This window comes from Engraulis encrasicolus, chromosome 14 (assembly GCF_034702125.1).
Source record: "Engraulis encrasicolus isolate BLACKSEA-1 chromosome 14, IST_EnEncr_1.0, whole genome shotgun sequence".
Taxonomy (NCBI): domain Eukaryota; kingdom Metazoa; phylum Chordata; class Actinopteri; order Clupeiformes; family Engraulidae; genus Engraulis; species Engraulis encrasicolus.
The window spans coordinates 27,874,147-27,901,004 of NC_085870.1; the positions used below are offsets into that span (position 1 = coordinate 27,874,147).

Here is a 26,858-nt window from a genome sequence, read left to right on the forward strand (position 1 = left end):
GGAAGTCCCTTTTTTGAACCAGTGTCTATTTATTTAAGACAAATATAAAAATATCATTTTATTAGATTACTTTGGGCAATGCCTCTGAATATGCGGCCCTTGAAGTGTGTCTCTGTGGCATATGGTAGCACTCGTACTGTGTGTTTGTAGCAGCTGTAATTTAGATTTTGAAGTGTGTTTGTATTGTAACACTGTAATTCTATGTTGTGTGCTGCAGCTGAGGGTCTGTCTTTGTAGGGTAGACATCTAATGTGGTGTGTGTGTGTGTGTGTGTGTGTGTGTGTGTGTGTGTGTGTGTGTGTGTGTGTGTGTGTGTGTGTGTGTGTGTGTGTGTGTGTGTGCTGTGTGCCTCAGTTAAAGGACAGCCGGGGCCTCAATCCAGTGACCACTGTGGCCATGCCTGTTTTCAGTACCAAGAACGAGACGGTGAGAATTGCACTAACAAGTCACATGTGCATTCAGATAATAAGCATTGTACTTACTATGCTCATGCATGTTGAGAAAGAGGTTTTTTTAAATCATTTTTGGGGCTTTTCAAGCCTTTATTGTTTTTTTACGAGATAGTAACAGGAAGTGAGTTGGGAGAGAGAGGATACTTGGATAGAGGATCCTTGGACTTGGATACGGTTTGAAAGTTTGGAATCTACAAGATACCGCATGTGTATTGGGAGGATGAGCTACCGAGACCACTGTGTAGCCATTTAATCAGCTGTTGCCAATCAGATGCTGTTAAGTTGTGTTTGAATCTTCACAAGAATTCCAGTATGCATTGGCGTTAATTCACAAATGGCAAATAAAAAGTTGAACCTTCAGAGCAGACTTCCTTTTTTTGCATGAACCTTTCTGTTCATCAATGTTGTGTGTTGACTGGCTTTCCACTTCCACCCACAGAAAAACCAGGGCATCCTTCTGGGAGTGGCAGGCACTGATATCCCTCTCCAGGAGCTCATGAAATCTGTACCCAAACACAAGGTAAGTGTCAAACTCACAACTTCACCACAAACCCTGGTATGGTAGGAAGAAACACTACCGAGTGAGCAAAATGTACGAATGAACAGAGTAGCCTACAGGCAATAGAATTATAATTTGTCTTCTAGTAAGCATTGCGAAATAATTTTGGAAATGGGCATAACATTCTTTTCACATTTGTTTCCTTTTTCCAGCTTGGCATCCATGGTTACGCCTTTGCAGTGACCAATAATGGCTACATCCTCATCCACCCGGACCTTAGGCCGCTGGTAAGGGACTACAGTCTACCTTTCCTCACAGCCATGATAACACACCTCTACCTCTCACACACTCCTAATAGACATTACATCAGTGATGTCTACCCTGACTCTAAGAGAACTTCCTGAGATCCCTCAGACTTGTAATTTACTCACGGGACATAAGACTGTCAGAATATAGCCAAGTTACGCTTTGTAAAACAGGCTGAGAAGAGGTTATGATGCTGCTTTATTTGTGTTCCATTTGTAAAACGTCCCCTAACCAGAATGCTCCCAAAAATGTTTTCTAACCAGAAAGGTTCCTACTGCAGTTTTTTGCACAGTAGCCCAGAGGCTGAGGTACGAACAATAACAACAGAAAATATTTGTCTGAAAATATTGGTGTGTTTGCGAGGCTGTTTGTGTGTTCTCACGTATTCGCCGGTTCCAGTAACCCTGTGTCACCCCTGCCCTCCCCCTCCCCTCTCCCCGCCCCCCTCCCTCTGATATTCTGATGTATGCATGCAGGACTAAAGACTATTCATGCCCCCAGGCAAGAGCCTAAAACCGCCAGGTAACATGTCTCTCCCTCCATCCATCCATCCCTCTCTCTCTCTTTCTCTCTCTCTCTCTATCTCAATTTGTTTCTTCCTTTTTCTCTCTCTCTCGTTATCTATCTCTCTCTGTCTCCATCTGCTGCTCCCCCCTTCTTTCTATCTCTCTCTCTTTCTCTCTCTCTCTCTCTCTCTCTCTCTCTCTCTCTCTCTCTCTCTCTCTCTCTCTCTCTCTCCCAATTTCTCGCTCTCTTTCTTTCTCTCTCTCTCTCGCTATCTATCTCTCTCTCTCTCCATCTGCTGCTCCCCCCCTCTCTATCTCTCTCTCTCTCTCCACCTTTCACTCTCTCCCTCTCTGATGAGGAGTCTCCGTCCCACCCCGCCATATCCTGTGTCCTCCACGCCGCCGCTAGTGTGTGCGTCTGGTCTGGGTGTCCGTTCCTCGTGTCCGCTGTGACCGTGTGTGCCAGTGGTAGTAGTGCCTAGTCGTACTGTACCTGTTCCTCTCTGTGCTGCTGCTCCGTCTCTCCATGTCTGTGTATATACTCTACTGTACACTGTATATGAAGTGTTTATGTTATGTCTGTGGTCGTGTAGCCAAATGTTCCCTTGTTCACTATATAATACGCTGTACGGGGGTGTGTTTCTTAACAGTGTGACTAAGTTAGCAACTTGCTTGATTGCAATGCCATTTCCCATTGGCAACCTACGAAGTTGCTAACTGGACAGCAGTGGCGCTTTCGAGAAAGGGAATCCTGGTTGTGCATCACGCCGTTTTGGTTCACCCACTGCACAGTGCACTATATATACTCTATGGTGAATGAGACAGGTGCTAGGATATGGCCTTCATGTGCACAGTACTGTGCTGTAAGTACATTACTGTGAGCGCAGCACTGAAAGTGTAGCCTTCATTACTGTAAGTCAGTGGTTCTCAAACTTTTCCCATCATTCCTCCTTTTGGAGGGTCTGGATGCTTCCGAGCCCCCACCCCCCCCTCAAACAGCAGTAAACAAAACAAAGGGGGACAATTTATGATATAATGTTGGTGAGGGCTTAAAATGTATTGCTTATTGGTGAGACAGGAAATCATTTCCTTGGGGGGAAAACCCCAAAATCAGTCACACGCCCCCCCTCCGATGCCTCCGCGCCCCCCCAGGGGGGCTTGCGGCCCACTTTGAGAAACACTGCTGTAAGTTCAGTACTGTAAATGTGCATTGCTGTACCGTAAGTGTAGTATTGTAAGTTTTCACTATTAGCCACTGTTGTGGACTGTACTGCAGTGGGACATAATGAAACTGCCTGACTGTGCTGAGAAGGGTCCTAAGAATGAGACGAGAGTAAACGAGACTAGACGAGGAGAGAAAGAGAGGAGATGAGACGTGCGGGATGCGGCGAGGAGACAAAAGGAGTGCTGAGGGTGCGTTGACTCTTCCGAGATTCAGCGCCGTCTCAGACCAGAGTCAGGCACAATAGCTCCAATCTCACCAGGGTCATCCACACGGGCTTCATTGTACACATGCACACACACACACACACGCACACTCAGACACGGTCACCATACAAACACACAACACAAAAACACACGAGCGGACGCTTTACTGTATTTCACACACTCACACGCACACGCACACACACAGCCTTCTTTTTTCTCTCTCGCTCTCTCTCTCTCGTCCACTCTCTCTCTGTCTTTCTCTATCTCTGTCCCTCTCTCTCTCTCTCTCTCTCTCTCTCTCTCTCTCTCTCTCTCTCACACACACACACACACACGCACACACACACACACAGACACACACACACACACACACACACACACACACACACACACACACACACACACACACACACACACACACACACACACACACACACCCACCACAGGCTTCATCTTTTTAAGCTGTAGCAGTAATTGGAATGCAAATCCCCAGCAAAAAAGAGCACACCAGCAAGCAGCAAGGGGAAGAAAGAAGGGGGAACTCTCTCCATCCGGTGAAGGAGTGAATTTGAGGGAGTGTGCTGGTGTGTGTGTGTGTGTGTGTGTGTGTGTGTGTGTGTGTGTGTGTGTGTGTGTGTGTGTGTGTGTGTGTGTGTGTGTGTGTGTGTGTGTGTGTGTGTGTGTGTGTGTGTGTGTTCTAATCCAGCCATTTATTTTGGGGGAGTAATTTGGGGTGTGACTGTATGTTCTAATCCAGGGAGTGAGTTTGGGGGAGTGAATTGGTGCGTGTGTTCTAATCCAGTGAGTGAGGTTCTGGTGGGAGTGGGGGGTGGTTTGGGTAGTGTGGGGTGTTGGTGGGTGTAATCCTGATTAGGCAATCTACCCCCCTTTATTGAACAGCCCCAACCCCAATAAGCACTGGGGGTCTCCATGACTAAAAGGGATGTGTGTGTGTGTGTGTGTGTGTGTGTGTGTGTGTGTGTGTGTGTGTGTGTGTGTGTGTGTGTGTGTGTGTGTGTGTGTGTGTGTGTGTGTGTGTGCCTTGACATGGAGACCAAGCTGTGTATGTCTGACTGAAACATCCTCCACCACCACCACCATCGCTGCTCTCTGCTGAAATTGAATTATGAATTATGAAAAGAAGTCCCGGCACTTTACAACTTAGCTTAGCTCTTTTGGACTAACACGACCTGGAAGACAATTAAATGGGGGATTTTCACCGGCAAGGTCATGGATCTCTCCAATCATTTGTACTGTACATTTCAGATGGGCCAGTATTCTGACTGTGCTGCATAGAAGAGTGGGAAAGACTGCCCTGCCTCAAAGTGACTCTCAAGTGACTACTTTCATTATGACAAAACCGAGCTGGCTTTTGGTGTTTGGTGTTGTTGTTGTTGATATTGTTGTTGTATTGGTTTAAGCTCAGTTATTTTTTGTACATCAGTGTTTCTCAAAGTTTTCCCCTTGCATGACTCAAGGACTATGGATCTATTTTCTATGGAGGGTGTGTGGTGCAGCATCGCAGCCCTAAGTACAGAATTCTATGGATATGAAAATTGATTTTTAATTATTTTTTTTTACCAAAACTGGTAGTTGACCTCTTGGAATGTCTTCTGAGCTGTTAGTGGATCGCTTTTAGAAACACTGCTTTGTCTCAAAGGGCACTGAAGGTGTGTGTGTGTGTGTGTGTGTGTGTGTGTGTGTGTGTGTGTGTGTGTGTGTGTGTGTGTGTGTGTGTGTGTGTGTGTGTGTGTGTGTGTGTGTGTGTGTGTGTGTGTGTGTAATGAATCACCATATAATGGGTGGCTCCAAAAGAGAACATTTGACATTACAGTGGTTTGTGCCACCACGACTTTGCAGTGGGGTGTGTTATCGCTTCATCATTTGCACATTTGCACTGACCTCATAAGCGGGCATTAATTAACGTGTGTGTGTGTGTGTGTGTGTGTGTGTGTGTGTGTGTGTGTGTGTGTGTGTGTGTGTGTGTCTTTCTGTCTGTCTGTACATGTGTGTGTGTGTGCGTGTGCATGTGCGTGTGCGTGCGTGAGTTTGAGTGTGTTCCTTTGTGCATGCTTGTGTGTGTGTGTATGTGTGTGTCTGTGTGTGTGTGTGTGTGTGTGTGTGCGCGTGCGCGTGCGTGTGTGTGTGCGTGTGCTGTGCTGTGCTGTGCTGTGTAGTATCAGGACCAGGGCCAGAAGAGGAGGAAGCCGCACTACAGCAGTGTGGACCTGTCAGAAGTGGAGTGGGAAGACACAGATGATGTGGTAGGCGCACGCACACACACACACATGCACAAACACACATATGCACGCACACGCACGCACGCAGGCACACACACACACACACACACATACACACACCATAGGCGTGCACAGATAGGGGTGAGCCTCTTTGCCCTACTAGACAAAAAAATGCCCGTTTTGAAAGTTATTTTTGTCACAATGTACTGTGGTCCACATGTTGACATGATAATATACAAACGCCTCACGTTAAAAATCATATTACAATAATGCCCTGATAAAATATGTATATCTAGCCTCTATAGCTTAGTAATGCCCCGTGTACATCAAGCGCTACTAATGCGACCCAGGTACCTGGGGTGGTTGAAGAAGTTTCGCCATGAATTAGTTTTATTCGCTCTGGACGCTGCACTGACATGTTTGATTCAGCTTCAGATTCAGCTAATCACATAACGGCTCTGTCTTGACAGCCTGGGACATTCCTCGATATGAACGTTCCAACCGCGTCATAGCAAATTCGCTTAAGATTAGCTTGAGTTTAATCGTCAAAATTCGCCCAGGTCGCTCAAGAAGCTTCGCTCCTGCCGAATTCGCTCTGGTAGCTTTATTCGCCTTCCCTCCATAGAGAAACAATGACTTCCGCCGCGCAGGTCGCTTAGTTCGCCTTCGATGTACACGGGGCATAAGCCAGTCAGAAGTTCCACATGCCCCCAATAGCCCTTGTTCAGCACTTGCCCCCCAAAATGTCTGTGCACGACACTGACACACACACACACACACACACACACACACACACACACACACACGGGCACACACGGGCACACACGGGCACACACACACACACAGGATCAATGTATCAACAGATTTTTTTAAAAGTGTCCCAGCCCAGGCTAAAACTAGGGCACTGCACTGTTACACCAGAGACCCGGGTTCGAATCCGGCTCGAGGTCATTTCCAGATTCTCTGTGATCTCTCTCTCCCACTCACTAGCCAAATAAAGGGGGATAAAGTCTCCCAAAAATATGTATTTATATATAAAGAAAATATCAAAACTGTATTACTGTATAGGGTTAAAGGAAAAGGCAGGAGAAAAACATGAGAAGCAGTGAAGCACTGACTACACTATAATAATAATACTGGTAATTTCAAATCCTAACATTATCAAAATAATAATACTATAATAATATTAGTCATCACAAAAGTGTGTAAGTCATCTTAAAGCTGTTTGGTAGAGTAAGCTATGGTACAAAAGCTCATTGTGGTTCTTCAGCTGCGTAACTCCATGCTTAACAGGAGGACCGTCTTACCGATGTTAACAAAAACAAAAAACAAAAACAAAAAACATGAATGCAGGCAACTCCACGTAAACAGAGAAGGTTCGAATTAAAAAGCCTTTTATTAACTTACGGCTAAATCATGATTGAAAGATCTGACATGTCATATGAAGACCTGTATGGTCGAAACAAGACTGCTCTTAATCATGATTTGGCCATAAGTTATTAATAAAGGCTTAACTTAAATTAACTTGCTCTCTCTTTGTTTACGTGGAGTTGTCTGGATTAAACTTTTTGGTCGTTGAATTGGACTGGCAATTTCATCCAAGAGCTGTTTACAAATGCACCATTGGATTAATGTAATCTGAGATCTACGTCATTGTTTTTCTCCTCAGCTGCGTAACGCCATGGTGAACAGGAAGACTGGAACCTTCTCCATGGAGGTGATGAAGACAGTAGATAAAGGGGTAAGACCATGGCTGAGCTGTAATGATACAATGACATAACCGCTGTAGGGTACTGCTCCAGTCTGCTGGTACTGAGGTGACGCTCTGTTTTTGCCAACAGAAACGTGTCTTGAAGATGCACAATGACTATTACTACACAGACATCAAGGGAACACCATTCAGGTAATAGGAATGTCATTAATAATATTGTATTGTTAATATTATATGCAGCCTGAAATTTTAATTCAATATAATTAATATCTCTTATAATATTATATTTGTTATAACGTATACTGATAACTTATATAATATCTTAATATTATCTAGCCCCATAATGCACAGCGCACCATCTGAGGCACGCTGTAAGAGTCATTGAAAGGTTAATTATAGTAATGCTCTACTGTGACATAACACAGGGTCTTTTGTAATGCACTATGACACGGTCATTCCGATTCTGGTAACCACAAGTTTATAATGCTGTGTTTTAACGGGTTAAATTATTAGTAGGATATTATATTTATTATTGTATCGAATTATTACTAACACTAGAAAGTGCTTAGAGAGCGTGCCACCAACCTCCAGAAACAGAAACACACACGCACCACGAACTTACAAATGAACACACACACAACCTCAGATGATCACATTACCTCCTTGGCGGAGGTAATTATTATACGTGTTCACTGTGGGATGTGTGTGTATATTATACCCTTGTATTCAGATTGACTGGTAAGATACCCATTCAATCAGATGTGTGAACTGAATGGCATGACAGCGGTGTTGTGTTGTTACTGTGTTCAGTGTAGGGGTGGCGCTCTCTAGAGGTCATGGGAAGTACTTCTTCAAGGGAAACGTCTCCATCGATGCAGGTACAGTACTACTTAACCTTTGTAAGGGGTTCATGTTTTTGTTACACAGAAGCTTTTCGGGTCCACTGGACAAAGCCCTTTCAAAAATTAATTGAAAAAAAGCAAAAAAAATAGCTCCTCTGCACCCTCATGTTCCCTTCATTCACGTTTGTGAATTTCTGTGTATGTATGTTTTTGAGGGTGATAGATAGAGAAAGAGAGAGGAGACCGTGAAGAAAGTGAATAATAATTCATAGCCTACTATTTTTCTCCTGAGAACGGGTCCCACAGACCCAAACACTTCAGAAGGGTTAAGCACTCTGCCTCTCCTCATCATGTCTCTGGCTGGGTCTGATCATCGCTCATCAGCCTCGTAAGAAGATGATGGATGCAGCGGCCATTTTGATCTCCCGTTATGTTGACAAGCAGAATCCTGATTGATTTCCAGTTGTCAGATGCTGATGTGTGACGATTATGAAAAAGTTGCTTGCTGCCTTTCTCTAAGTAATGCGGATGAGTAACGTGTGACCTAATTTAAGTGATGAAGTGTCCGCAACATCAGTTAGTAATTTTATTGAATGTGGCCTTGACAACTCTGCTTTAAAAAGCTGTCCACTGTAGATGTGCCTGCCTTTTCTCTTCTGTTCTCAATATATCTCTCTCTTCTTTTCTTTTCTTCTATTTTCTTCTCTTCTCTTTTCTTCTCTTCTCTTCTCTTCTCTTCTCTTCTCTTCTCTTTTTTCTCTTCTTTTCTCTTCTCTTCTCTTCTCGTCTCTTCTCTTCTCTTCTCTGTCCTATAGGCCTTCGTGATCTTGACCAACAAGATGTCGCTCTAGCAGATGAGTGGTGAGTTCATATTATGAGGACAGATTGTGCATTTGTCAATCTGTTTGGTGGTCGTCTGTCTGTCTTTCTGCCTGTCTTTGATAATCTGTAAAACAGTCTGTCTTTGTAATAGTGTATTTTTGGACAGTGACCTCTTCAGACTTGAAACTTACTAGATTTAGTTAGCCTGGAAAACCAGCGCCAACTGCTGGACGGCATTTAGGCTGGTTTATCAGGCTAAGATTTAGTCGGATATTTATTTTTTTTTAAACTCTGATACTGTTATTGCAGGACTTTTTTCAGGATATAAAATCATACGATGAATCATTGTGATATGTTTACATCTTTTGTCTTAGATACCATAAAAACATTATTAAAAAAGTCAAATTGTAACAACTTGTCTGGAGTGCTGTTTAGGATTTGTGCTGTCATGGGATCACCTGTATTGTATGTCTCTGTCTGCAGGAGCTACTGCAATACTGATGAGCATCATGAGCATCGCTTCCTGACCCAGATCCAGGCCATCAAGCTCTACCTCACCAACCGCAAACCACACCTCAAGTGTTAGTCATATGCCACACACATACACACACACACGCACACACACACACACACACACACACACACACACACACACACACACACACACACACACACACAAACACACACACACACACACACACACACACACACACACACATACACACACACACACACGCACGCACGCATGCACACATGCACGCAACTACAGTATATGTGACGTATGCGTTGCAAGGGGGGCGCCAGAGAGAGGGGGCGCCAAAGAGAGGGCATTGGAGAGCGCTAAATAATTATTAAGGGGGGGGGAGCACACAATAGTTCTTGCATACCCCCCCCAGAAATGAGTAGTTGTGCCCCTGCACACACACACATGCACACACACACACACACACACACACACACACATGCTCTACGTGACCAACCGCAAACCCCACCTCAAGTGTAAGTCATATGCCACACTAATACTCACACTGCCCAACATCCAGGTGTCCACAAGCCACACCTCAAGTGTTGGGTATATGCAATACTACTTTTCCACACCAACCGCAAGACCCACCTCAAGTATATAAGTCATATGCAAAAGACACACACAACCCAACACGCAGGATCCTGTAAGCCACACCTCAGGTGTATGTTACCCCCAAAGCAAACTTAAAATAATGTTTCCAAAATTGTTTCGGCGCTTCACCAACTCATAATAGGGTGAAGGACACTTCTGAAGTTGCTTTGAAAACTTTTGATATTTAATTATATCATATGTCTACTACAACTTTGCATTGTCAATTGAATCTGTGTCAGTGTGTGTGTGTGTGTATGTGTGTGTGTGTGTGTGTGTGTGTCAGGCTTGTACGAAATTCAGAATGGCAAGAATTTCAATTCAAAATAATGCCATAATACGAACACTAGGTGGTGCCATTACCTTGAATTTCTTTGAATTTAATCTACACCACCCATTGAAAGTACATACACCACCACCTACTGTTCGTATTATGGCATTACTTTGAATTGAAATTCTTTCCATTCTGAATTTCGTACAAGCCTGGTGTGTGTGTGTGTGTGTCTGTCTGTCTGTCTGTCTGTCTCTGTCTGTCTGTCTGTCTGTCTGTCTGTCTGTCTGTGTATACCCCTATTGCATTTGTGTTTACACATTTGCGTGTATGCATTCTGTGCTTCTCCAGGTGACAGGGAGTTGATCCAGCAGGTGCTGTTTGATGCGGTGGTGACCCGGCCTATGGAGGCATACTGGACAGGCCTCGCCCTCAACAAGTCAGAGTGAGTAGTACTGTATAAAGAAGTCGGGAGAGAGAGAGAGAGAGAGAGAGAGAGAGAGAGAGAGAGAGAGAGAGAGAGAGAGAGAGAGAGAGAGAGAGAGAGAGAGAGATGATAGACTGTATTTGTTCAGCAGATAACAATGCTGTCTAAAACTGCTTTAAGAATGTTATGTAAACCATCAAATGTAGTAACATTAAGACCTAGGCAGCCCTGTCTGTGATAGACGATAGAAATTGTTTTAATCGAAGCTTGATCCAAATTTGTGTGCTTATCTCCATTCACACAGGAATTCCGATAAAGGAGTGGAGATTGCTTTCCTGGGCACTCGTACTGGCCTATCCAGGACCAACCTGTTTGTGAACCCAGACCGCCTGACCAATCAGTGAGTTCAAAAAAGCTGACATCATGAAAGCGTTGTCAATTTTTTTCTAATGTGCTTAATCACCATCACTGTTCAACTGTATATGCAAACCTCTAGATACAGATCAATTTGTATATCTGTTTTATGTAATTTACAAACTTTTCTTAAATTATGTATCTGTCTAATACAGTGGTTCTCAAAGTGTGGTCCGGGGACCACTGGTGGTCCGTGACAGAGCTCAGGTGGTCCGTGAGGGGATTTATACTTTTCCAAGACAAGCCTGTAGTAGGCTGTATATTTGTAGCATTATTACAAAGCTAAACATAGCTGAAATCATATTGTCATCACAATAAGTCCTAGGCTTGTGATGTGAATAAAAGTGATCTAGATTGAAATTCAGTTTCAAATTAGCACCCGTCAGCTGGCAATTCAGTTGACAGGTGGTCCCTGAACATTTTTGGGGGAACAAAGTGGTCCTCAGCCTGAAAAACTTTGAAAAACACTGCTCTAATACCACAGTATGTCTGAATGGAAAGTTTGTTTTAAGCTATTACCTCTCTCTCTCTCTCTCTCTCTCTCTCTCTCTCTCTCTCTCTCTCTCTCTCGTCCATTCCTCCATCCCCCTCTCCTCAGGGACATCCTGACGGCTGAGGATGATGAGGGGGTGTTTAATGCGGACCACTTCCCCCTCTGGTATAAGCGCGCCGCAGAGCAGGTGCCCGGAACCTTTGTCTACGCCATACCATTCAGCTCAGGTCAGCACGTTCACACACATGCACACACTCATGCACACACGCAAGCACGCACGCACGCACACACACACACACACACACACACACACACACACACACACACACACACACACACACACACACACACACACACACACACACACACACACACACACACACACACACACACACACATTTGACCCCTTACAGCCCTAAACAATGATCTTGTAAACATCCCCTCTTTTCTTAGCGTGTATCATCTAAAATGATTTTTAAAAAAGACCTGCAGCAAACCTAACATGTAGACTATTGTTATGAGTACAGCTGAAGTTTAACCTTAGATTCCATTAGTGTCTGAAACAATTATGTCTTAAAACTATCATGTCTAAAAATCTTCTGTGGCCCGACAGCCACTGTCTTACAGTGCCTCTGTCACCACCTAGTGGATCATGAAAGACATTGACACCTAACACGCAACCTGGAAACATATTTGTACTGCAACACCTACTAAACACGAATTTGATCATTTCTCCCATCTTGTCTTCTCTCATGTCTTGCACTGCAGTAATGGACAACAAAAGTGTTGTTGTAGCCAGTACCGCTATTCAACTTCAGGACGACAGAAAGTCACCAATTGTAGCTGGTAAGACTCCTCGACATGTGGCCAAATACTGTATACGTATATGAAGAGCTTTGTTACAAAGTGACTCCATTTTGGGAAAATTATATTGTTGTATTGAGCATTGAATTGCATTTCAAGACACATTTTATATAGATTAAAAAAATATGTTCTCAAGATAATTTCAATTGCAAGAATTCACACATTGATGAAGGGCGTCTGAACAGTCATTTCCAAATTCATTCTGCAATGAAACTCTTCTTATTTTTTCTAATTCTTGATTGAGTGTGCTGCTTGGTGGCCTAATTCTTTCCCTGTTTTGTTCTCAGCGGTGGGGATTCAGATGAAGTTGGATTTCTTCCAGAGGAAGTTCTGGACGGCCAGTAGACAGGCAAGCAGCTGCAGTCTCTCCTGTCCCTCAACACCAACTTTAAAATACTTTAAAACTATCACTGGAGAGAACAAACCGGAGCAGCACAGATGCAATTATTTTCTTGTCTGCCATTGATGCACCAAATGATAAAACAGAAGCGTGTGGAATAACCCCTTTGTTGTTTACTGTAAAATGGTGTCAAGAAACAATGCTGTATGAATTTTAGTTTTAACCTGCGTAGTGTTCAATATATGAAGGGTTTTGTTGCAAAATTGTGTATCTCCATTTTGTAGAATGTTGAGAAATTGACGTTTTTATATTGGGCATTCCATTGCTTCAAAATGTATTTTATATAGGTTTCGAAAGTATGTTCCCAAAATATTTGAATGGCAAGAATTCACACATACAGTATATCACGAAAGTGAATACACCCCTCACAGTTTTGCAGATTTTTGAGTATATCTTTTCATAGGAAAGCATTACAGAAATGTAACTTTGACACAATGATTAGTGACCTTTTAACAACATATTTAACCGCTTAAATTTCTTGTTCACTCAGAAAAAAACAAAAGACAGCCATTAATGTTTGAACATGAACTCACAAAAGTGAGTACACCCCAGATTAAAATCCGGTAGAGAAGGGGCTATGTTGGCTCGAATCGTCTCGAAATGAAACGAAATGAAAAGGGATGACAAGGGAGGTCATCAGTGTGCGTTTCAACCTTTCTTTGCATTGAACTTTTACATTTTGAGTCTGCATCTGGCTTAAATAGATTGGTGTGAGATTTGAATGCAATCCTATGGAGAATATCATGATCTGCTTCAGTAGTCACAGTGCATGTTGACATGCATGTTTCTTTTAGGTGTATTTCAGATTGCCAATGTTGACAGCATTCATGCATCCCCAAACCATGTCAGTCCCACTACCATGCTTGACTTATGAGAGGATACACCTTTTTTGTAAAACTCACTTGTTTACCACCACACATGCTTGACACCATCTAAAGCAAATTTGTTTATCTTGGTCTCTTCAGATCACACAACATGGTTCCAGTGATCCATATCCTTGGTCTGTTCATCTCTCTTGAGACCAAGATAAATGTTTTTGCTTTAGATGGTGTCAAGCATGTGTGGTGGTAAACAAGTGAGTTGTACAAAAAAGTTGTATCCTCTCATAAGCCAAGCATGGTAGTGGGACTGACATGGTTTGGGGATGCATGAATGCTGTCAACATTGGCAATCTGAAATACACCTAAAAGAAACATACATGTCAACATGCACTGTGACTACTGAAGCAGATCATGATATTCTCTATAGGATTGCATTCAAATCTCACACCAATCTATTTAAGCCAGATGCAGACTCAAAATGTAAAAGTTCAATGCAAAGAAAGGTTGAAACGCACACTGATGACCTCCCTTGTCATCCCTTTTCATTTCGTTTCATTTCGAGACGATTCGAGCCAACATAGCCCCTTCTCTACCGGATTTTAATCTGGGGTGTACTCACTTTTGTGAGTACATGTTCAAACATTAATGGCTGTATTTTGTTTTTTTCTTAGTGAACAAGAAATTTAAGCGGTTAAATGTGTTGTTAAAAGGTCACTAATCATTGTGTCAAAGTTACATTTCTGTAATGCTTTCCTATGAAAAGATATACTCAAAAATCTGCAAAACTGTGAGGGGTGTATTCACTTTCGTGATATACTGTAGGTGATAGGACCTCTGAACAGTTACGTATTTCCAATAATAAAACGCAAAGTAAAAAATGGTGGATAATACAATTGTTATTGTAAACTATGTAGACCATCAAACCAATATGCTACAAATCCATGCAGCATATTTTTAAAACTTGGTTCTAAGTGTCACACTGCAGAGTGCGCGGTATGCATTCAGGCTCATATTCTCCTTTCACAAGAAGTGAATAGGTGCATATGACCCCATTAAAAGTTTGTACATTAGCTGCGTTTAACCTTCTCCCTGAGCACTACAAGCTCAGCTAAATACACCAGCCAGGGGGTTGTGCAGCGATCGTGCTGACAGGGCGTTTATAATCAGAGAGGAGAGGAGGGCTACTGCTGTAATGGAGGCATTCTCAGGAGACATGGAGAAACATGCTCTCCTATTTACACCGAACAAGATATGGGAGGAGGGGCATTGAGGAACAAGGTGTGTGTGTGTGTGTGTGTGTGTGTGTGTGTGCGTGTGCGTGTGTGTGTGTGTGTGTGTATGTGTGTGTGTAAGTGTGTGTGTGCGTGCGTGCGTGCGTGCGTGCGTGTGTGTGTGTGTGTGTTCGTGTGCGTGTGTGTGTGTGTGTGTGTGTGTGTGTGTGTGTGTGTGTGTGTGTGTGTGGTGTGTGTGTGTGTGTGTGTGTGTGGTGTGTGTGTGTGTGTGTGGTGGAGGGGGGGGGGTGAGGAACAAGGTGTGTGTGTGTGTGTGTGTATGTGTGTGGTGGGGGGGTGAGGAACACGGTATGTGTGTGTGTGTCTGGGTGTGTGTGGGTGTGTGTGTATTTGTGTGTGCGTGCGTGCGTGTGTGTGTGTGTGTTTGTGTACTATGAGAAAGCTGTGTGTGTCTTCAAAGGAATGATGTGTGTTTTGTGTGTCTCCCGGTAGTGTGCAGCTCTGGATGGCAAATGCAGCATTAGCTGTGACAGCGGGGTAAATATTACTACACCTCTCCATCTCCTCTCTTTCTCACTGTCCCTCACTCTCACTTTATCTTTTTCATCACTCTCTCTCTCCTTCTCTCGCTTTCTCACTCTCTGTCTGCTAGTCAGTGTCAGTTTGTCTGTCCGCCTGCATGTCTGCCTTTGATAGCCACTGAACTTCCTCTGCTGATGTGTTTTCTGTTCTCCCGAGTTGTTTGTTTTGTTTTAATTTGACATTTGAGGACAAGGTGATGTGGTTTTGAGCAGGCCCAGGAGTCAGGAGAAAGCCTCGTGCCGCTCAGCACATCTGGGTTACTTCTGTTTTGGTGCCATTGTTATGACGTGAAGGCTCCAGTGTGGTCTTTCAATTCCCTCTGCACTCAGCCTGCCCTTCCTGTGCACTGTATACCTACTTTCCTGCACACTACTATATACGTAATGTATATACACAACACAGTACACCTACTTCCTGCACACTACTATATACGTAATGTATATACACAACACAATACACCTACTTCCTGCACACTACTATATACGTAATGTATATACACAACACAGTACACCTACTTCCTGCACACTACTATATACGTAATGTATATACACAACACAATACACCTACTTCCTGCACACTACTATATACGTAATGTATATACACAACACAGTACACCTACTTCCTGCACACTACTATATACGTAATGTATATACACAACACAGTACACCTACTTCCTGTAAGATTATGGCTCATTCTTTTGAAACTCGGCTGTCTGTAGAGCCGAGGTTGTTCTCCCGACAACCGTTGTAAATGCGTTCTATTGAAACAGCTGGGGACACTACAAATGTCTGAAAACACTAATGTTAAACGAACTCGGAGTACACAGAAGCGCTCCGAGTTTGTGCTTCGGAACTCCGATTTGAGTACCCATTCTTTTGCACTTTTCCGCGGCAGAAGCCGGAGTTTCCAACAATCGAGTTTCAAAAGAACGAGCCATTACTCCCCAGGCCCTGTTATTATAGATGGATATTTTAATAAACACATCCATTTTGTTTACACACAGAGGTCTAGCTCCTAAAAGGGAGATTTTTAAACGTGTATCTGCTAATAAAGGCTTGCTAACTAGCTCAGAACCACCTGTCTGAGGCTTTTTTGGGGGGAGGGGTACAGTGCTAGCTACGACGTGCAGTACAATGTGACTAAATGGGCTGGTATGCCGTACTCCAGTCCTTCCACATCTCTTTTTCCCGCTCATTTCCTGTCGCTGTCTTCAACTGTCCTGTCTCAATAAGGGCTAAAAACCCACAACGGTTTGTCCTCAAATGTAAAATAAAGAAAAAAAGGTCTTCTCCTTTAAACCATCACTAGTGCCCAACCAAAGTGTAAAGGGCCATACACACACATCGCTGCTATTTACTAGATTCTCGCTTGCTCGCCTACTTGCCTCTCTTTCATGGAACGTTCGCTGAAAGTTCCCGCAGTTTTAACTGCCAATGAACAGGCGAGAAGTACCAAACTCTGCCTTCCAATTGGTTACTCGCTTACTCGCCTCGCTCGAAGATAAAATATTTTCAACTCGTGATCCGCGCACATCGCATCGCTTGTACAGTACTCGCCTTCTCGCCTGCTAGTCTCGCTGGAACACATTGACATTCTATTGGATTCATTCGCTGAGCGAGTAACTAGCAGCGACGTGTGTGTACAGTCCTTAAGAAGTTGAGCGTGACCATCACTGCTGCCCCCTCTCTCTGCTCTATTCCCCTGACTGCTGCGCCCTCTCTCCGTTCTCCTCAGGACATCAAGTGCTACCTGATAGACAACAACGGCTTCATACTGGTCTCCGAGGAATACACACAGGTAAACCAAGCCTCTACTCTTCATCCTTGTGAAATGGTGTGTGTGTGTACTGTGTGTGTGTGTGTGTGTGTGTGTGTGTGTGTGTGTGTGTGTGTGTGTGTGTGTGTGTGTGTGTGTGTGTGTGTGTGTGTCTGTGTCTGTGTCTGTGTCTGTGTCTGTGCGTGCGTGCGTGTGTGTCTGTGCGTTCATGTGCGTGCGTGCGTGCTTGCATGCTCATGTGTGTTTGTGTGTGTGTGGAGAGAGAGAGAGAGAGAGAGAGAGAGAGAGAGAGAGAGAGAGAGAGAGAGAGAGAGTTTGTAAGTGACCTTGTTCTGGTTGTCTGTTGTAACAGATCGGTCTGTTCTTCGGTGAAGTGGAAGGAGCTGTCATGAACAAACTACTGCTGATGGGCTCTTTCAAAAAGCAAGTCACACACACACACACACACACACACACACACACACACACACACACACACACACACACACCTCCCAAGACACACGCAAACACACACACACACACCGAGACACACACACTCACAGACACATACACAGAAAAACATGAAAATACGCACACGCACACACACACACACACAGACACAGTCACAGACAGGCACACGCAGCCACGCACACACACACACACACACACACACACACACACACACACACACACACACACACACACACACACACACACACACACACACACACACACACACATTTCAATGTGTAAGATTTCCTTTACCAACTACACATAAGGAGTCCATATATATCCCTGAGGTGCTTATTGTGAGTTGCTCAGGCTGTGTACATGTGCTACATTGAGTTTTGACCCTAAAAGATAACCCTGTATGGCTACCAGAGCATGACTATCTGAGATACTTATTGACCCTTGACCCTATAGGATACCCCTGTATGACTACCAGGCCCTGTGTAAGGATTATACAGGGAGTGGAGACAGCGCTCACACACTGCTGAACGTGAGTACTGGCCAGGCAGATCAACCTGCTACACACAGACACACACACACACACACACACACACACACACACACACACACACACACACACACACACACACTGTGTCCTAATATGCTACACACCACAAAACACATGCTGCTCCATAATATACTATATATAGTACCACCACTCCACACTGCTACACACATACAGTGCTCCCTAAAATACACACCCTGCAAAAAATGAAGTTAAGTTCTAGTTTTAAGTTCAAAGTACTAGGTATCAGGTGATATTTACTTAAATCAAGGTTGACTAGATGCTCATACTGAAACTTGAAAAATAAGCTTGTGAAGATTCCATTTTGTTTCAGTGCACACTGCTAAGCGTGAGTACTGGGTGGCTATCTTAACCTGTCACACACCACCACTGTTGCTGCTGCTCCCTATGCACACACATTCTAATCCCTAATGCACACCACCACACAACATGCATGCAGTTTCCTTACTAAAAAACACCCCTGAAATGACACAGCATTTAGATGACTCTACAGAGGCACTGCGTTTTCGTGTCAAACCCCAGATTTTCATCTGATTAACTTCGAGTCTGCAGTCCTGCAATCCTAAAATCTACTAGAACTAGTAGGGGGACATTGTCTCACCACAATGCCATATCCTACCTCTAGCACAATGCCATATCCTACCTCTGGTTAGTAGAGGCTCTTTTTGCCACATACACACAATGCCCTCCTTTCTATTTGAGACGATATCAGTTCTACAAAAGTAGCATGTCGCCATTGTGTGTGTGTTCAGGCATGACCTACAACACAGGAACACAGAAGAAAGCAAAAAAAAAAACACACACAAACAGAAAGGCAGCAAACAATGTTTCTACACAGCAGACAAGCCTATGATTAAGACTGCTCACACATCGGGTTGTAAATCACGAGACACACCACACACACACACACACACACACACACACACACACACACACACACACACACACACACACACACACACACACACACACACACACACAGACAGACAGCTATAACAAAGCACACAAAAGTTACAGTATGCCTATTTCACAACACAACACAACAGCGGTCCCTATGACTCTGATGCTCTGTGCCAGGGTTTCCCAAACTGGGGCTGCGCGGCCTGCCATAAGGGGGTGCGCGAGCTGAATAGACCAATGGTGGATATGTGAGTTGTTATCTAGCATTATTATATGGTTGTGACGTCATCTGTCGAATGCTCCATTCATTTCAACGGGGCTCCCCAACGTTCGGACGTCTGTTATTTTTCGATAACGGACGGGTTGGTCTATAACAGACCGCTGTCAATGGCAACAAGACTTTTCACTGCTAAAGCGACTTTTCAACAAGACTCTAATCAGCTGCTGTGATAGACAGCACCCGTTGTCCTGGCTACCGCTGTCAATGGCAACAAGACGTTCACTGCTAAAGCCACTGGCTTGTATACAAGTCAGTGGCTAAAGCGAATGTTTCATATCACTCCGCAGGGGGTCCGGTCTTTTGTCACTAATCAGCTGCTGTGATAGACAACACCTGTTGTCCTGGCTAGCCTACCTAGCTGTTGCCTAGCGGTGTTCCACAACAGCACTGTTTTGTTTTGCGCAGCAACAATCTTAACATTAAATAGGTCTAAAGAAATGGCCCCGCATGTGTGAATCATTTAAGTATACCCATATAATAAGCGGGTTAACTTTCGGCGAGTCGGTCACTTTGTGGAATAGCAGCACTTCAGAGAGAACAAGACCCCTCCGCTCCGCGTCGGGGTCTAAAGATTCTCTCTGTCGTGCTGCTATTCCACGGTAGCGACCTTCTCGCCGAACGTTAACCCTTACTTAATGAACATTACGGGTCCATCTGAAGTGTAGTTTACTTCCAAGACTATTGGAAGAGAGGATTCCCCAAAAACGACTGTGCATAATATGCAGTGAATGAGCAGTGAATGCATACTTGCGCGGCCATCAGCACACCAAAATTCTCAGGGGGTGCGCGAACCACATTGAAATGTACAAGGGGGTACACAGGGAAAAAAAGTTTGGAAACCCCTGCTCTGTGCTGATGCCCATGTCCTGTATACTTTGCCTCCTCAGCCGTTCTCTGCTATGAAATGGCTCCTGACAGAGATCATCATGTAAGTAAGAGACACGAGAGCTGCTCCCCTCTTACCAGAGACACAACATCTTTACCCAACACAGCAATATGTTGTGATAGTAGAAAATTAAGTATTCAAAATTCAATATATTGTAAAATTCACATTTACATTAGACCTGCTATGTTTTGCTAAGATTTGTATTCATACTGTGTACTGCATAGTATTCACATTGACAGTAGAGATGCCATTGGGAGAGACCCATATTTTCATCACACCACAGTATGTTGGCCTACTATCTGTAGGAGAAAACCAACTATTTCATATGTACAGTATTTACATTTGCACTACAAGTGATGTAAATAGATAAGAAAATGAAATACTCATTATTCACGTGAACTTTCTCTGCCTTCCTTCCTTGCTGCTTCAGATTCCTGCTGGAGTTCAACCTGTACAGCTGGTGGAATGTTGACCTCACTGTCAAAGGTGGGAATGACCCTACAGCCTCACAGCCTGATGACACACACACACACACACACACACACACACACACACACACACACACACACACACACACACACACACACACACACACACACACACACACACACACACACACACACACACACACACACTAATACTAGTCATAGTAACAATAATAGTATTAATCTTAGTAATAATGTATCATAGTAATGTAATAATGTAGAATAGTAGTAGTAGTCATATATATCATATTGATAGTAATAGTAAATAATGTATTATGACTGTTGTAGCTGACAGGCGAGGGCGCACCATGATGGTTCCATGTGATACGGAGTACCCGGCCTTCGTATCGGAACGCACCATCAAGGAGACGGCTGGCAACATCGACTGTGAAGGCTGCGTGAGGTACAACTGCCTGACACACACACTACACACACTAATACACACACACACACACACACACACACACACACACACACACACACACACACACACACACACACCACAGCACTACACCCCAAAACAAACTCTACCACACTAATAGCCTTCTGCTCAGTCAGGATGTGGTCTTGTCTTTAGCGTTGCCTTTGACATTCAGTGGTCTGCTCTTAACTGCTGTGACATTTGCTGCTGCTGGACTGGATACTGAAAATACATATAGGCCTACTGTATGTAAAGATGAAAACTTGGGGTTTAAAGAAGAACCCATGCAGGGGCAAGAATACATCCCTCACCATCTCCGTCTCCAGACCACAGTCTCCATTTAGCAGCTTTTCTGGGTAGGCCTATATAGACATGACGTGAGCAACATGACTTTGTTATATTCGGAGAACATGCAAACGGAAATTTGTTACACCCCTCATGCAATAATATATTTGGAAAAGAATGCTATGAGATCGTATTTAGTTGATAAAGAGTTAAAGGGGTATGCCACTATTTTGGGGCTTAATACAGGTTTATTAAGGTGGTAAAGTGTCTTATTTTTCATGTAAGCCGTTGTCTTGCTTTAAGACAAGTTAAAAGAGGCAGCATAAGTGAAAGGCAATGCATCCGTGTAGCATGTGATCCATTGACTTTCACTAGCTTAGCTACATACTCCCTCTTTTAACTTGTCTTAAAGCAAGACAACGCTTAAAGTGTATGTTGCAGGTTAAACACCACTAAATCTCATTTTAAGAACCTCAATACATCAATTTAGATGTGATATACGTCAAAATACCAAATTATTGCATAAACAACATTTTCAGAAAACTTTGTCAAAAATAACGGCGGCTTCTTTTAAACAAACATTTAGAATCCGACGTAGATAGAGGGAGTCGCCGCGTTCTACAGACTTAAGCACTACAGAGAATAGGCCAGATTCTAATACTGTAACACATTTCCAGACCTATAGGCTAAATTTCAACAAGTTAAATGGCCTTAAACAGTCGCAGTATCCACCAGATACTGTCCGATCCGTTTTATTATTTAAAATAATAATAATATTTTTGTAGGTGCTTGTGAACATTTCCTCCATGTCAATGCGCTGCAGCAGCGCCACGAGGGTGTGCCAGACCGTTAGGCCTATTATGTGGCACTTCATTAGGTTTCAAAATAACATTGTTAACCTATAGAATGTCTGATTGATATAAACTCCATTTGTGCATATAGCATATTTAATTTGATATTTTCGATGTGTTTCCCTCATTGTGGAGATTCTCGGTTGCATCCAGAGTCGTGAGTTGGGTAGGCTAGGTGTAGCCAAAAGAATCCCCCTCCCCATCACAGAGCTATCGCGCACTACCACCACTGACTGTTTTTATTGCCCCAATCCCCCACACTTCGTTTGCACAGTAAGATTGTCAGGCCTATGTCACATTACTTTTTTGGAGTTTATTAACGCTGCTGTGCTGGTCTATATTCTAGAAACTTGACTGTGACTTTATGGCGCTTCGCTTTTGTCGTAAAAAAAAAAAAACAATATGCTTCCGAAGCATAACCTACGTGACACTCTGGTTTTGAACTGCTGGAGAGAGTGAACCTCTTTCTCCAGGCCTACGTAGCATATCCACATTTCCATCTTTTTTTCTGAAGTTGAGCACCGCTTCGTGCCTCGTGTCTGTAGCCTAGGCCTAACCGAATCCCTTCCGACGTTGTGTCTTTTGCGCATGGAGTGGACAGTGTGCCAAAGTGCGTCGTAGTAGGAATGTCTTAACTAACCTATATGCAGTAGCCTACACTCACGAGGGATGACCAGGATTTGAAACAGGTTTGATTCTTGCGGCGATTGCTGATAGCCAGCTGGTCCAGCGGTGGATTGCGTGTCGTAACCCTAGCCTACACAAAACCAGGCGAGACTCGCTCTTGCAGACAACATTGCTCTGCGAGAAAGATCATCCCTGTCTTCCTGGCGATTCATCCCCTTTGTCATCCTCCCTCTTTTCCTGTTAGCAATTTGGACCTGGCATGTTTATCCCCGTAATTTGTAAAACCGGCAATCAAACGTGCGCACAGCACTTTACAACACTTTACACTTTACGCAGGTCCTCTCTATCAAAGGAACGCTTTCTCCGCTTGTGATGTGCTAGATTTTCCGTATCCTCATGGATTGGCAAGACATGTTGGGAGACTTCAATTCAATTCAATTTACTCCTGATTTTGTAGAGATATTGTGCTATTCAGTAAAATGTCAGGACCACATCAACGTTAGTTTGGCAAAGGTAGCCTAACGTTGGCATGCTGATGCAAGCTCGACGGTGAAACAAGACGCATAGAAATAATAATCGATCTACTTCCCCAAGCATAGCCTACTGAAAATGTCCATCATGTCCAACGTGTTTTACACATTCAAATAGGCCGACATTTCCCAAACTCAACGACGAGTGCTGCCAGTGCACATTTCGCCCCTAGCACCACACACGTGGACAGCTCGCAATGCAATAATAGGTAGGTCTATAGACCTATAGGTAGCCTAATATTTGTGCTGGCATTTTTGTTTCAGTTTTGTAACGAGGATTATAGCAGCTGAAGACTTCATTTCTTCTAGCCTACGGGAATACTTTTTTAGTTTGGTATAATTACGGACAATGCAAATAACTGTTTTTTGTGACATTCGGACATTTTTGGAGGGAATATAATCGAAAGTCCCGCCGCCTGGTTTATTGTTTTGTGACGTGCATGTGGATGAGCTTTATTGAAGTTTCATGTAATAGGCCCACTGAGCAGTGAACTGAAATTGAAAATAGGCTATATGTCATTTTTACAACATGGCATTTTTCTCGGGTGCTATGAGTTATTGTTTTGCACCGAGTAGGAAACGTTTGACGCCATGCCACTCACAGTGACCATATTATTTCTCATCATGTCGGCAAAGGGTAGGGCCTTCAACCATAGCCTATTGTATAGTTTGGTCTTTTTGTAGCCTGTAAGCCAATCCCTTCGTGAAACTGTAACGTGCTTCACATAAGAGTAGTGCCGCGGTTTCAGCACCATGGACAGAGGGCGCAAGTCCATGTAGGCGGCAGGCATGTCGTTACTCCACAAAATGCCGTTTTTGAGAAAAATATTAAAGTAGTCGCTATTTCTAAGTAGCCTATGTAATGGTTTACTTTGAGACTGTTTTAGATTTGCCTATGAAATGCATCTCTCATGTGAAAGCAAAGGAGAGATAGGCCTAGATATCGCCCCCGTTTATAATCGCAAATGGCCATAGACAGCGCGGAGACCCAGAACAAGTTCATATTCTAGATAAACCGATAGACCCGCTGATCCGTCTTTTTTAATACACAATGCACAAACGCAGTAATAGACCATTTTCAATAGCCCAAATACAATATAACTGTCCACTTTTCCCAGCCTCTCTACAACAACCAAAATGGTTGGTAAGCCTACATCCACAAGCGAGAGCTGAGCCAGAACTTTAGTTGGACTCCCTCTATCTACGTCATAGAGGCTCTGCCAACGACGAGCCCAATATTTCAGAAGTAGCTGTAAAATGATACATTTTCATAAAAAATATTGCAGTTTGGCTTTGTTATAGACGGTGAATTTCACATATATGTTTCAAAACACCTCTCCTGACAACATCCAGTATATATTTAGTTATAAATTTAACCTAAACGTTACCCTTTAACATGAAAAATAAGACACTTTACCACCTTTATAAACCCCAGCCAACAATTTTAACTGTTTTAAGCCCCAAAATAGTGGCATACCCCTTTGTGTGTTATTTTACTTTATTTTGCTGTGTGTGTGTGTGTGTGTGTGTGTGTGTGTGTGTGTGTGTGTGTGTGTGTGTGTGTGTGTGTGTGTGTGTGTGTGTGTGTGTGTGTGTGTGTATTAAATATTCCACTGTGTCTATTCTGCAGGACGTTTGTGATCCAGCAGATCCCCAGCAGTAACCTCTTCATGGTCGTCGTGGACAACAAGTGTGACTGCAGCTCCATCCCTGTGGTTTCCATGCGGCCCGTAGAGATCATGTATATCCTTTACTGGACTACAGCTCAATAGTAAATGGGAAGGATTACCATTGTAACAACACGTCATCAGTAGGGTAGTAAACCCAGCTCTTGTTCCCTCTTAGTGAACAATCCAACGCTTGGTGAATTCTGCTTCACATTGATTAAACATCAAATGTGTGTGCGTGTGTGCATGATTGTGTACATCTGATGGCATGTGTGCGTCCATGTGTACACAAATATGTATATCTGTGTGTACGTGTGTGTGTGTGTGTGTGTGTGTATGTGTGTATGTGTACTGTATGTGTGTATGTGTTGCTCCTTGACGGCTGTGAACATAACGAGTCTCTGAAATGCGATCGGCTGAAGTTCCAGAAGGACCGCAAGAGGCCTACCTCCTGTCACCCCTTCCACCCCGAGGTACGGCTCATACCCCACTGTGTGTGTGTGTGTGTGCGTGTGTGTGTGTGTGTGTGTGTATGTGTGTGTTATGTAAGTCCTGACTCACCTGATCCTTCACCCTATAACCCACATCAGAAGCATGCCATAGAAATTGACTTCCAAAACTTACTATTTAAAAAACTTTTGATACCTCTGTTCATTGCATCTCTGTGAGGTACTAATGGTGGGTCTGATTGTGGTTACAGGAGAACGCCAGAGAGTGCGGAGGGGCGTCCGGTCTCACTCCCCAGGTTGCCATGGCAACCCTGCTGTCCCTCCTGGCCATCCTTATCACCAGGTGACCACATCAAGCCCTCCACCAATCACCAGACCCCACCACAGAAGGGCAGCCTATCGGATCACACCGCGCTGATGACAACGATCAGATGCCAACCAATCAGAGCACACCATGTTTATAATAATAGCCAGTGATGGACACCTGTGGCCAGTCGAAGCACATCATGCTTGAGCACCTGGTGTTCCTTACCCACCTTGCTGATGCGCTGCACACTAGAGGAAGCATAGCACATCACAGCACACTGTGACCACCAACCAGCCAACTAGCGAGCGCAACAAGGGGAGGGACGGGGGGAGACACAAGACAGCATTTAACAGCAACACTATGTAGTTTTGCTTCGTTTCAACCTTACAGTATTGTTGTTTTCAAAATGGTTTCTGTGATTCATGAACTTGTTACAGGGTGAACGGCCGCTCTTACTTTGTAATTCCCTACTGCTGTAACTGTGCCAAGTATCTTTGAAGCAGTGGGCCTGTCTCTTTGTAGTTTGAATGAGAGGCAATTCCATCTTCAACCTGTAGGGAGAATGAAGATGGAAAAACTAACAAGTGTTGCTTTAAGTCACTAAAGGCCTTTTCAGACTAGTCCACTTCAGCCATCAGTGTGGAGGTATAGTGTTACAGAACACATCAACTGGGACTTGGCAAGTGTCTGTGCGTGTGTGTGTGTGTGTGTGTGTGCGTGCGTGCGTGCGTGCGTGTGTGTGTGTAGTATCTTTAATATTTCGGCCCTCTGCATTTTATTATTATCTATTTAATGAGCACTGGTAAGGAAGTACGTTAGGAACATGGTCTTTTAGTTGCATAATGGAATTCTACTTATGTGCAATAACAACATCTGTTGAGGGCATCTCAAAGGTTCATACTGTTGTATACTTCATGCCGCCATACGGACAGCATTTCCTCCGAAAGTCCTGAGA

At 43.8% G+C, this 26,858-nt stretch overlaps 1 protein-coding gene across 1 annotated transcript in view; it reads left to right on the forward strand.

The window, feature by feature from the left end:
* Positions 1–26,543, forward strand: part of cacna2d3 (calcium channel, voltage dependent, alpha2/delta subunit 3) — an 80,453-nt gene extending 53,910 nt beyond the window's left edge. Inside the window, exons 15-38 of the mRNA XM_063216637.1 lie at positions 355–426; positions 892–972; positions 1,164–1,238; positions 5,369–5,455; positions 7,101–7,172; positions 7,273–7,334; positions 7,953–8,020; positions 8,800–8,845; positions 9,290–9,387; positions 10,543–10,636; positions 10,923–11,018; positions 11,631–11,752; positions 12,294–12,371; positions 12,677–12,738; positions 15,335–15,379; positions 17,159–17,221; positions 17,553–17,623; positions 18,104–18,179; positions 20,283–20,323; positions 20,712–20,767; positions 21,055–21,169; positions 25,111–25,223; positions 25,538–25,620; positions 25,848–26,543. Coding sequence (XP_063072707.1) covers positions 355–426; positions 892–972; positions 1,164–1,238; positions 5,369–5,455; positions 7,101–7,172; positions 7,273–7,334; positions 7,953–8,020; positions 8,800–8,845; positions 9,290–9,387; positions 10,543–10,636; positions 10,923–11,018; positions 11,631–11,752; positions 12,294–12,371; positions 12,677–12,738; positions 15,335–15,379; positions 17,159–17,221; positions 17,553–17,623; positions 18,104–18,179; positions 20,283–20,323; positions 20,712–20,767; positions 21,055–21,169; positions 25,111–25,223; positions 25,538–25,620; positions 25,848–25,943 — 1,872 coding nt within the window. The 3' untranslated portion in view covers positions 25,944–26,543. The remainder of the gene's footprint in view (positions 1–354; positions 427–891; positions 973–1,163; positions 1,239–5,368; positions 5,456–7,100; positions 7,173–7,272; positions 7,335–7,952; positions 8,021–8,799; positions 8,846–9,289; positions 9,388–10,542; positions 10,637–10,922; positions 11,019–11,630; positions 11,753–12,293; positions 12,372–12,676; positions 12,739–15,334; positions 15,380–17,158; positions 17,222–17,552; positions 17,624–18,103; positions 18,180–20,282; positions 20,324–20,711; positions 20,768–21,054; positions 21,170–25,110; positions 25,224–25,537; positions 25,621–25,847) is intronic.
* Positions 26,544–26,858: the final 315 nt, after the last annotated feature.